Source organism: Zootoca vivipara, chromosome 6 (genome assembly GCF_963506605.1).
Source record: "Zootoca vivipara chromosome 6, rZooViv1.1, whole genome shotgun sequence".
NCBI lineage: Eukaryota > Metazoa > Chordata > Lepidosauria > Squamata > Lacertidae > Zootoca > Zootoca vivipara.
This window is the reverse complement of record NC_083281.1, coordinates 18,019,892-18,032,441: the sequence shown is the minus strand read 5'-3', so window position 1 is coordinate 18,032,441 and position 12,550 is coordinate 18,019,892. Positions and strand designations below refer to the sequence as shown.

The window sequence follows — 12,550 nt, the reverse complement described above, 5'->3', positions numbered from 1 at the left end:
CACCATTGTTATGGAGGCAGAGTGCAGCCACCATGGCTAGCAGCCATCAATAGCCCGTGACTTTTGCCTAATCCTCTTTCAAAGCCATCGGAGTCGGTGGCCACCACTGCCTCCTATGGGAGCAAGTTCCACAGTTTAGCTAGGGAACGCCACCCTCTTTGGACTGGAAATACAATACAGTTCCTTTGGAGGAGGAGAGAAGCTTGTTCATGCAAGGAGACATCGCTTGCTGCTCAAACGCAGAGGTACCTGAGCTCTATCGAATGGGAAAGGGTGCAACATAGGAACACAGGGAGCTGCCTTCTACCGAGTCAGACTGTTGGTCCAACCTGGCTCAGTGGTGTCTACACTGACTGGCAGCGTCTCTCTCTGGGCTTTCAGGCAAGGACCTCCAGCCCTACCTGGAGACCCCGGGCATTGAACTTGGGACTTTCTGCATGCAAAGCTCTACCACTGAGCTACAGCCTTTCTCCATACAGCAGAAATCCATGGACTTGGGGAACAGGTGCTTAATGGTTTTGAAGCCCCTTGAAGTGGATTGTTCATGCAAGAAACCCTTTCTGGCTAGAGGCCTCCACCTTCATACTCTACGAAAGGATTTACTGATCCCACTTCTGTGCCTTTTGCAGCAGCCTGACCCACAGAAATTAAGCAACGAATCCCTTTTCCCTTCACATGATAGCCATGTTGGAAAAAGCTTCGCCTGTTGAATTTCTGTACATCAAGACTGTTGCTAGAGATACAGGTTTGAAGCTAGTAAAAGAAGATGCAAGCTCGCTCATCACCCACCCTATTCCATGGATAGAGGCATATCCGTTTGCTTTGTTTTTTTTAAGGGTACCCATTTACTTTGGGGAGAGGGAAGGAGAGCTGGGGGTTTATTGCATGTGGTCAAAATGACGAAGATTCTGGTCTTTGTCCTGGGAGCCTGCTAGAGGGCTGTGAAGTGGGATTTGTGGGACCCTGCAACCCCAACCCCAGATGGCTTGTTTTTCCCCTAAGTCCTGCCACACACACACCTGCTTCTGGCTAAGCATGGGGAGGTGGGACCCCCCCCCCCCGGAAGAGGAGAGGAGACGGGTGCGCACACAGCAAAACAGGGTCAGGGAGAAAAAGGCAGAGAAGGGGTTTAGAAAGGATAGGACATGGGTGGGTGGGATCACGGCAGCGAAGTCGGCACCTACCCACTTGTCCAAGTCAACACCCTAGAGGGTCAGCCAGCAGAATTGAGAAGCCAAAGGAAAGAAGAGGGAGAAAAGATAAACCACGCTTGATACTCAGACCACATGCCAAGGCGAGCACAGGACGACACCTGGAGACCCTTGGTCGCCTCGGCGAGCATCAGAGACGCCGCCACCCACCCGCTGCAACCACACATACCTGCTCTAGATGTTCCCATTGCGGATGGGGCTCAGGCTGGCTCTCACCGCATCTCCAAACATGCATGGAGCGATCTTCTTAACCATACCCTCAGAGCACATAACCAGGTAATATTTTAAACCAGTTGGAGGCTGTTGTGGGGTGAACTGGGAAGCCAGGCATCTGGACGGCACCATAGTCCTGTTTAGGCCTCTTGCCCTGAGTGTTACCCATTGAGTAATGGGGTGGGTGGGAAATGAGGGCACATGTAACAGCCCCTCATTTCATTGCATTGCTAGTGGCCTGGCTCCTGCCACCCTTTGCAAGTTGGGGCTGGACACCTGCATAACTCTGCGGAATCCTAAAATGTGTGCGGAGTTTCTAGGACAAAGCTGCGCCGGCCTCTGGGGAATCATACGTGGCCCTCCAGGTCTCTCCACTTGGACCCTGTGACTCTCTCCAAACCACACACACACCCTGCCAGCCTTGCTTTTCAGTCCTTCCCTGAATGGGATGTGTCCTTGTGACTCCTGCATGGACAAGAGGGTGTGTGAGCGCATTCAGAAGCTCCTTTACTGTACAGAGGCCGAGTTTACTTTCATTGCTCCACCCCCTTTTGCCCCTGGCCCCACCGACCCACAGGCATGTGGTGGACCCTGGAAGGTTGTCCTGGAAGGAGGCAATGTGGCTCTCAGGTTGAAAAAAGTTCCTTGCCCCAGCATTGATGACGTGGTGGGGAAGAAGGAACGTTAGCTGTACTTACATCAGAACCCACCTCCACAGTGTTGGCCAGCATTTCCTGAAGAGCTCGTACGGACAAGGACTGTTCCAGGCTGAAGCAGCATATGGCCAGATCTGGGGGGACTTTCTGTGTGTGTAGAAAACACAGGTTTGCTTGGTTTATTATTATTTTTTTAAAAAAAAAACACATTGCGTGGTTAGTGTTCCCATATCATCATAATGGATTTATTATTTCAATCATATACCAGTTCCAGCTCACATACAGTATCAGGGAAGTCACAAAACACAATAGGGATACATTTAAATTTGCAATCGGGTATAACAGGGACAATACAGATATAACAGCAGTTAAAAATATGTAAGTTAAATCTTAATCACTAAAATATAACCTAAAATGGCCATTTAAGGCCTTAGTCACTGTGGTAGCACAGCTTGTTCCCGAAGTTTTATGGCAGACGCACAGAAATTGACCACCCTTAGCGTGATCTCTGGATCCTTGGTTCCCATAGACCAGGGACTTTGATAAGGTTGCCAGATTATAGGCAGGTCTCGCCCCCATAGCAGCTCTCACAGGCCCTTCCAGTCTCCCCCCCCCCCCCCCGCTATAATTTCCCCACCCTCACATCCCAGTGACCATGATTAACTGGAACCACGCAAACCCATGGACATCAGATTCTGGGGCAGTCTTCAAAGCACAAGAGTTTTGCGCCAAGGTTTTCTTGTCTCTTCTAGTTTATTACCAGCCAGTAGATAAGTTTGCACATAATGGTATGCCCCTAGTTCATTCTGATCATGGTTTATTCAACAAATCACGAATAATCTAACAAGCAAGCGAGTTGTGGCTTGTTTCTCCAAAGTCTCTGCAAGCATCTGGAGTGACCAAACTAGCAAGTTTGCTGAGTTTGGGCATGATTCCAGAGGACAGTGAAAAAAGCCATGGTTTATAAGCCTTCAACAGACCATGGCTTCACATTACAGTTTGTTGCTGGAAAACAATCCGTGGTTATGGTAATTATTTGTTTTCTAATCATTTCCAGTGAGGTATTCTGAAGCCATTTGTTTCAACACTCAAACAAATCATATCAGGCCACTGTCATAAAGTCTGACATAACAATTTCCCTGACCCTGACTGCAGCCACCAAACTCCGGTCCGATCATCTTATTGACCGTTCCAACCACGGGATAAACTAGTTTCCTGCCCAGCTGCCCTTTCCTCAGAATGTACCTGAGCATTGGAGGTAGGTTCTAGAAAACACAGCCGGTTGCCGAAACCTTCTGCAGACAGACATAACTTCAGCTGTTCCTTCAAGATGGTGGCAGAGCACTGAAGGACGACCTCATCATCCTGCGGGAGAAAAGAAATGGGTCTCAGAAATGCACACACAGAAGGCCGAGAACCTGGGGGTGCCAAGTCTAAGTCCTTGATCAGCGACAACAGAATATTATCTATGCGGAAGGCATTCCTAAAAAATGCCTAGCCATGATTGGAAACCTCAGAAGAAGATTCTGGACTCTCCAGGGCGAGCATAGCAAAGTGGTTTTCTAATTATAGTTTCCCCAATTTTCACCCTGCATCTGATTTTCCGATTAAGAAAGTCTTACTGATTCCGCTCTGTATCTATCTCCCACTCACCTAAAAACCACTCCCCATGCCTCGCTTTTATATTCTCTAGGATACACCCAACCAGATCGTTTAAAATTGCCTCATGTTATGGTTTTCTAATCGAGATCTACGCAGAAGTAACATCCACTGAGGAGATGCCCACTGATGTTGGCTACTGACCTGTTTCAATTGCTTGCAGTTTCACAACCTCTGCACGCTACTCGCCCACTGAGAAAATGAGTGTACAGAAAGGAACCTATCTAAATGAACATATATTTTTTTATCAAGTATTATTGTGAGACACAGGCACTTTTCCTGCCTGCATTTCCTGCCTGCAATGTATTGTGCGATTCTGGCAGAAACATAAATTAGCCATTCGCAGAATTGCCTGCGGCGAGTTAATAATTGCTTCCAGGAAACTACACCAGGAACTTTTCTGATGCTTCCAACGCACCCTCCCTGTTGTACACCACGAATGCCCAAAACAGAGACATGTGGACAGGTGGGCTGGCAATTTACGTGGACAAGGCTGGGCAAAGCTACAGGGTTTGCTTAGTGATGCCTGGACCCCTGAGCTACAGAACACTTGGGAAGCAAGGTTTTAAGAGCTGGATGTGATTTAGGAAAGGCCTCGCCTCTCCTGCTCTGCATGCACATTTCTTTGGTCCTCCTATTGCCTCTTGCCAAACATGTTTGGGAAATAAGCAAAAGTTGGGGCGAGTGTCTGCAATGCAAGGACTACCTTTAACTCTCAGGAGGTGGCAGTGGGGACAGCTACAAAATCCTAGGAACTGCTCTCGATTCAAAGGGCACCAAGCAACGCAGCTTTCTTAATGCCTCCCACAGAGAAAACGGTTGCTGGAACATGCTCCCCCCACCCCAGCCCCAGCCAGTGAGAGACTCGGGCAGGACACAACAGATCCTTTCCCATAATGAACAGAAGCAGGTGGCCCAGCAGCCTGTTTATGTCCTAGCCAGGGTGGAGAAGGGGAAAGGGAGATAGCCTGTCCAGGCACTTAGGGAACGTGGGCTAAGGGAAGAACACCGCCTTGATGTTTTTTTTTGGGGGGGGGCACTGCTGCCCGTGTCCTTTTTTTTTGTAAATATCCTGGGAAGCTCTTTCTCCGAAGCTTTCCCTATCTTCTGTGTTTTGTCTTGCAATTCAATTATTTTTTAAAAAACCCGCAGTCTTTAAACGACAAGGATAAAATACATGACTGCACTCGAGAGCTGGTTCAGTCGGAAGGGCACAAGGTTCTTAATCTCAGGGCCGTGGGTTTGAGCCCCACGTCGGGCAAAAGATTCCTGCATTGCTAGAGTTTGGACTAAATCATGCTTGTGGTCTCTTCCAGCTCTACAATTCTTTGTTGTTTAGTTGTTTAGTTGTGTCTAACTCTTCATGACCCCGTGGACCAGAGCACGCCAGGCACTCCTGTCTTGCACTGCCTCCCGCAGTTTGGTCAAACTCATGTTCGTAGCTTCGAGAACACTGTCCAACCATCTCGTCCTCTGTCATCCCCTTCTCCTAGTGCCCTCCATCTTTCCCAACATCAGGGTCTTTTCCAGGGAGTCTTCTCTTCTCATGAGGTGGCCAAAGTATTGGAGCCTCAGCTTCAGGATCTGTCCTTCCAGTGAGCACTCAGGGCTGATTTCCTTCAGCATGGTTAGGTTTGATCTTCTTGCAGTCCATGGGACTCTCAAGAGTCTCCTCCAGCACCATAATTCAAAAGTATCCATTCTTTGGCAATCAGCCTTCTTTATGGTCCAGCTCTGACCAGATCTTCTTTATGGTCCAGATCAGTTATCAAACATGGGTACATATTCTATAATGTTATTGTTTTAGTTAAATAAATTGTTTAATATTTCTAATAGTATAACCAAATCAGTAATAATTTTTATATAACTGTAAAAACTACTCTGAAAATTTATTATTCCAAAAATGAAACCTTCATATGGTTGTAAATATTAAGATTATGCCAGCAAGAATTAGTTGTTCTGTAAAATAAAATAAAAAATCAAGTCTCACTGACTAGTTATTTAAATCATTATTTAAATCAATTTGGTTTAAACCAAATCCACCCTGCCACAACGGAATGCCTAGGTGCCAATTTTATTTTTTTTGGCAGCGAAATTTAATAATAATAATAATAGTAATAGTAATAATTTCATTTCCATACGGCTTTATATTTTAAGGAACAAATCTCCAAGCTGTTTACAACACATTAAAGCATCAAACAAAACAATCCGGAATAAAACTAATTCAAGCTTCAAGGAAAATATTTCAGATCCTTCTCTAAGTGACATTTTGTTTTCCCGAGTCGCCAATCTAGTGCCCAGAGATCTCCATGTGGTCGCAACTGGACCTGCGCGGGGCGCAAAACACGCCCGGCGCCTTGCTAATTTCAAACACTCTTCAGAAGCACAGAGCATAGCTACTACGGCGAGTAACTATTGGCAGCCTTTTCCCCCATGAAGGAGGAGTCTTTATCCTTGACCCTTTTTTACTCCTTAGCAACCCCGAGCGGCCAAGTCTCACTCCACCTCCAGGGTGGCAAAATAATGCACCTTTCCCACCCTTGTGCAAAGGGTGAAGCGGGAATCCACTATTAATTAGCAACTAATGAGCTGCTTCTTTCAAACCCACACAGTCAGACTAGGGGGAAATAGGTCGATCTTCTTCCCGGAGTCATGCTCTGGAGCTAAGAAGCCGTGTATATATCATAAAACTAAGCTCAGTTTAAGTGTCGAAGGAAGAGAAAAGAAATCCCTGTAAATCGCCCATAGTCCTTTAAATTCAGCTCGCACGGTCGGGAGGAGAAGGGCACCCATGGGGGTAAAAAGGCTTTAATGCTTTAAATTTATCCCATGGCTGTACCTCCTCAGCGTGTCATGGGGGACTCGTTTATAATAGGGTTGCCATACGTCCAGAATTTCCCGGACATGGCCGGTATTCAGCTCTGGTCGTTTCAACGGGCCCTTGCCAGAGGTTGAGCCCAAGACTTTTCTTCATGCAGGGCACATCTTCTGCCACTGAGCCTCACGCTCTTGAGAGAGGAAGAAAGAGAGCGAGAGAGACGGAGAGACAGAAAGCGAGGAGGATAGATTGAGCAGGCTGATCGGTTGTGAGCGGAGGAAGACGGCCCTTATTTTAGAGTGACGCACCCACAGCAGGGCTGCCGCTCCAGTTACACATCAGCACACAGAAACGGATCTGGCCTAGTCTCCAGTGTCCTAAGATGGTTCGTCTGTCAGAGAGATGTCAAGGAACAGGATGCCAGCTGCCCTGCTCTAGGGAAAGAGAGGGATTTTTGTTTACGCGTGGTCTTTTCTCTCTCTTTTTTTCCTACTTAGGTTTTCAACGGAGAAGTCTGGAACTCTCTTTGGTGGTTGATGTCCCTATAAATTAGGGTTGCCATATTTCAAAAGCTTTTTCTCTTTTTTTGGTCTTTCAAATATTTTTAACGAAAACCGCCAAAATCTACATGGCATGCCATACGTCTGAATTTCCCCGGACATTTTGGCGATTTCCGCATTCTGCGGGTTCACGTTAAACCATAGTTTGATGTTCTTAATGATGGTTTGACTCGCGTGGAAACCAGGATAGAGAAACGTCTTCCTTTTTCTTTTTTTGGGGGGAGGGGGGCAGTGTGTAGGGTTGCCATACTGCAAAAAGTGAAAATAATCCGGACACAAAAGTTGTTGAGCTTTTTTTTGGAGACGCCAGAGATTGAACCTGGGACATGCAGAATCCAAAATGTGTTGCCATATTTCAAAAACTGGAAAGGAAAAAAAACCAAAGTCCTTGAGCTTTTGGGGGCAAAGCTGTTGAGCTTCTTTTGCAAAATTTTCAAAAAATTTTTTAAAGTTTTTGAGCTATTTTAAAGGAAATTCGCCAAAAGAGCAACACTTGCGACATGAGTTGCAATACGTCCGGACATTACAGCAATTTCCACCCAGACACTGTTTCCGACAGCGAAATCCTGGCTATGTCCATGAAATTCCGGATGTATGGCAATCCTAGCAGTGTGTGTGTGTTTCACAGTGATACAATTCCCAGAGTACCATACCCGTCAACATTTCTCCAATGAAAACAGCAGCATTCTAAATTAGTAACAATAATTTTATTATTTGTACCCCGCCCATCTGACTGGTTTGCCCCAGCTGCTCTGGGCAGCTTCCAACGTATATAAAAACGTAATCAAACAGCAAACAGCTTCCCTATAGAGGGTTGCCTTCAGACGTCTTCTAAAGGTTGTATATAATTACTTATCTCCTTTACTTGGGGGTCACATAGTTTAATGATCAATCTCTCTTTACAGGGAATTCCCACATCAAAAAAACCAAGATCATGGCCACTGGTCCCATCACTTCCTGGCAAATAGAAGGGGAAGAAATGGAGGCAGTGAGAGATTTTACTTTCTTGGGCTCCTTGATCACTGCAGATGGTGACAGCAGTCACGAAATTAAAAGACGCCTGCTTCTTGGGAGAAAAGCAATGACAAACCTAGACAACATCTTAAAAAGCAGAGACATCACCTTGCCTACAAAGGTCTGTATAGTTAAAGCTATGGTTTTCCCAGTAGTGATGTATGGAAGTAAGAGCTGGACCATAAAGAAGGCTGATCGCCGAAGAATTGATGCTTTTGAATTATGGTGCTGGAGGAGACTCTTGAGAGTCCCATGGACTGCAAGAAGATCAAACCTATCCATTCTGAAGGAAATCAGCCCTGAGTGCTCACTGGAAGGACAGATCGTGAAGCTGAGGCTCCAATACTTTGGCCACCTCATGAGAAGAGAAGACTCCTTGGAAAAGACCCTGATGTTGGGAAAGATTGAGGGCACTAGGATAAGGGGACGACAGAGGACAAGATGGTTGGACAGTGTTCTCAAAGCTACGAACATGAGTTTGACCAAACTGCAGGAGGCAGTGCAAGACAGGAGTGCCTGGCGTGCTATGGTCCATGGGGTCACGAAGAGTCGGACACGACTAAACAACAACAAAATTCCCACATTTATTCAGCATCTTTCCTGTCCACCTCCTCTTCAGTGGAGGTCTGCTCACCCAGGGTTGCCATATTTTGAAGAGTAAAAAAGGGGACACATTCGCCAACTCCTACTTTTAACTATGGATCGCTATGACGACTCTATAGATGGGATTTGCATTTACTGCCTCAGAGGCTAACATATCAGAGATTGGCCCTGCAACCTCAGGTTCATGATCCACTGTCCCTCCAGGGTTTGCAGTGTTGAGACCTGAAACGATATCCATTTCTGTGCTCCAATGCACCACCTCGCTCAAATTCATGTTCCCTCAGCGACATGCACTTGTCCTTAGCTCACACCCCTGTCCTCTGGCCAGGGGCCGATTGCGCCAGACCTTGAGGACTGGCACACTGCGATTTTCCTGGAATGGGGAAATCTCAAGCTTTTATTTATATTGCACAAAGATAATGCAATTATCTGCTTCTCTGCGATATAGCACTGCTCTCTTAAAACTTCCACACAACTAAGAGCAAGGTCGATGTCCACCGTGTTTATAACTCAGCTCTATTCCTGTGTCTTGCATGTAGAAACATAACAGGTAAAGCATTTTCCATCGCTTCCTGCTTATGTTCTGGCTTCTTTCAGTATGTTTCCGAGCACAATTCAAAATGTTTGTGCTGACCATTAAAGCCCTAAACAGCCTCAAAGGCCCAGTATACCTGAAGGAGCGTCTCCACTCCCCATCGTTCAGCCCAGACACTGAGGCCCAGCACCGAGGGCCTTCTGGCAGTTCCCTCACTGGGAGAAGCGAAGTTATAGGGAACCAGGTAGAGGGCCTTCTCGGTGGTGGTGCCCGCCCTGTGGAACACCCTCCCATCAGATGTCATAGAAATAAACTTTTCGAAGACATCTGTAGGCAGCCCTGTTTAGGGAAGTTTTTAATGATTGATGTTTTAATGTATTTTTAATCTTTTGTTGGAAGTCCCCAGAGTGGCTGGGGAAACCCAGCCAGATGGGCAGGGTAGAAATAAATAAATAAATAAATAAATAAATAAATAAATAATAATTTAGAGCTGGACCATAAAGAAGGCTGATCGCCGAAGAATTGATGCTTTTGAATTATGGTGCTGGAGGAGACTCTTGAGAGTCCCATGGACTGCAAGAAGACCAAACCTATCCATTCTGAAGGAAATCAGCCCTGAGTGCTCACTGGAAGGACAGATCCTGGAGCTGAGGCTCCAATACTTTGGCCACCTCATGAGAAGAGAAGACTCCCTGGAAAAGACCCTGATGTTGGGAAAGATTGAGGGCACTAGGAGAAGGGGACGACAGAGGACAAGATGGTTGGACAGTGTTCTCGAAGCTACGAACATGAGTTTGACCAAACTGTGGGAGGCAGTGGAAGACAGGAGTGCCTGGCGTGCTCTGGTCCATGGGGTCACGAAGAGTCGGACACGACTAAACAACTAAACAGCAACCATTATTATTATTTCAATTGGGGCATGGGAGCTTTTGACTTGCTCACATTAAACCGCCGCTTGCATTAAACTACGGTTCGTTATGACATGCAAACTGGGATCATGGCGCATTTTTGGGTGCCAAGCAGCCTGAGTTAGCGAATGATAATAAACCGAGTCACGAGAAGCACAGGCCAGCGGGGATTATATCATCACAAGGCTGCCATTTCCTGCAGCCGCCATCGATCAAGGGCATGGAAGCATGACGGAGAAGGGCCAGTGCCGGAAATCTGCACGAGAAAGGGCACATTGGCCACAGAACAGGGAGGAGCAACAGCGGTGGAGGCTTTGGAGGGCTGCCAAATGTGGGGAATGTGAGTCAGAAATCATCCAGGAAAGAGAGAGCAGTATCCGTGAACTGCCTGTCAGCTGCTTCTTGGCAAAAGGCAGCATCAACGCTGGCAGAACGGGACACAAATTGGACCTGGGGATTCAGCGAACCTAGGCTCCATCTATAGAACAGATGGAGGAGAGAAGGTGACAATGGCTGGGGCATTGGGCCTTTGGCTTTCGCCTCCCTTTCACTAACAAGCTCTCTCTTATCTACATTTTGCTTAGATGTCCATTCGTTGTTCTCATCCCTAAGCCCAGAAGAAGAAGAAGAAGAAGAAGAAGAAGAAGAAGAAGAAGAAGAAGAAGAAGAAGAAGAAGAAGAAGAAGAAGAAGAAGAAGAAGAAGAAGAAGAAGAAGAAGAAGAAGAAGAGTTTGGATTTGATATCCCGCTTTATCACTACCCAAAGGAGTCTCAAAGCGGCTAACAATCTCCTTTCCCTTCCTCTCCCACAACAAACACCCTGTGAGGTGGGTGGGGCTGAGAGACTTCAGAGAAGTGTGACTAGCCCAAGGTCACCCAGCAGCTGCATGTGGAGGAGAGGAGACGCGAACCCGGTCCCCCAGATTACGAGTCTGCCGCTCTTAACCACTACACCACACTGGCTCTCAAAGTTGGGCCATGGATTTCCAAATTAAATCTAAAACGGGCATGGTGATTTAAGAATGGCTGAGACTGGGGCGCCAGAACACCTAGTTCAGGGGAATCTTCAGCTCTCCAGTTGTTTTGGACTACAACTCCCATCAGCCCTGTTACAGAAATGACGGGGGGGGCACATCTTTAAAGTTGTTACAATGTTATAAATATTATGCCTGAATGTATCCTCTTGACTTGACAGTCGAAACTGTCAAGTTGACAGTTTCAACTTGACAGGGTGCGGGTGGCGCTGTGGGTTAAACCACAGAGCCTAGGGCTTGCCAATCAGAAGGTTGGCGGTTCGAATCCCCGTGACGGGGTGAGCTCCCGTTGCTCGGTCCCAGCTCCTGCCACCTAGCAGTTCGAAAGCACGTCAAAGTGCAAGTAGATAAATAGAATTGTCCGTGACTGGACCTAACGGTCAGGGATCCCTTTACCTTTATCCTTTCGACTTGACAGCTCAGGAAAGATATCTAGCTTTATAAATTCATAGAAAATTCATCCTTTAACTGACTCTCCTCATTCCAGCGTTGTTTTAACCCTTAAAGAAAAGTGAATTTGGGCTCCACCTCCCTCCATGAACCAAGAAGCAGGAAGTCACGTAGGGCATCCCGCCATAATTCCCCAAGCGTGAGAGCACATACATGGCCCCCTACCCAGGGAGTGACCAGGGGGGCAACACTAGACATCCGCAGAGGCAGTTGAGTAAGTCAGGTGTTTTGAAAGCCCATCTCCAGACAAGTCCTGAGGGCAAGGAGATGTAAAGAGTTTTATTGTTCTTCCGGTGATGGCGACTTAAGAGGTGTTGGGAAAGGTGCCTGATCAAGTGACCTAATATTGAACTTGTCTAACCCTTGTAGAAAGGTAAAGGTAAAGGGACCCCTGATAATTAGGTCCAGTCGTGACAGACTCTGGGGTTGTGATGCTCATCTCGCGTTATTGGCCGAGGAAGCTGGCGTACAGCTTCCAGGTCATGTGACCAGCATGACAAAGCCGCTTCTGGTGAACCAGAGCAGCGCACGGAAACGCCGTTTACTTTCCCGCTGTAGCGGTACCTATTTATCTACTTGCACTTTGACGTGCTTTCGAACTGCTAGGTTGGCAGGAGCTGGGACCGAGCAACGGGAGCTCACCCTGTCACGGGGATTCGAACCGCCAACCTTCTAATTGGCAAGCCCTAGGTTTTGTGGTTTAACCCACGGCGGCACCTGTGTCCCATGCAACCCTTGTATACCCCTCCCCATTTGTGAGATGCTGGTGATGTAGTGATAATGTATCAGTGATGCTGCTCGAAGTGTATTCTGGGGGAAAGAGGGAAGTTTTAAAAGTCAGTGTCACCCCATGCTTGCGGTTCTTACTCCTGTGGGGACCTGTTGCGCA

At 47.0% G+C, this 12,550-nt stretch overlaps 1 protein-coding gene across 8 annotated transcripts in view; it reads right to left on the bottom strand.

Annotated features, from left to right (window-relative positions):
• Nucleotides 1–12,550, bottom strand: part of RYR1 (ryanodine receptor 1) — a 158,554-nt gene that overhangs the window by 120,075 nt on the left and 25,929 nt on the right. For 7 of the 8 annotated variants that reach the window (XM_035118948.2, XM_060275549.1, XM_060275548.1 and 4 more), the window contains exons 2-3: nt 3,326–3,445; nt 2,123–2,227 (exon numbers count right to left, since the gene is read on the bottom strand). In XM_035118948.2, the coding sequence (XP_034974839.2) occupies nt 2,123–2,227; nt 3,326–3,445 (225 nt within the window). The remainder of the gene's footprint in view (nt 1–2,122; nt 2,228–3,325; nt 3,446–12,550) is intronic. The other variant, XM_060275546.1, reaches the window with a different exon arrangement.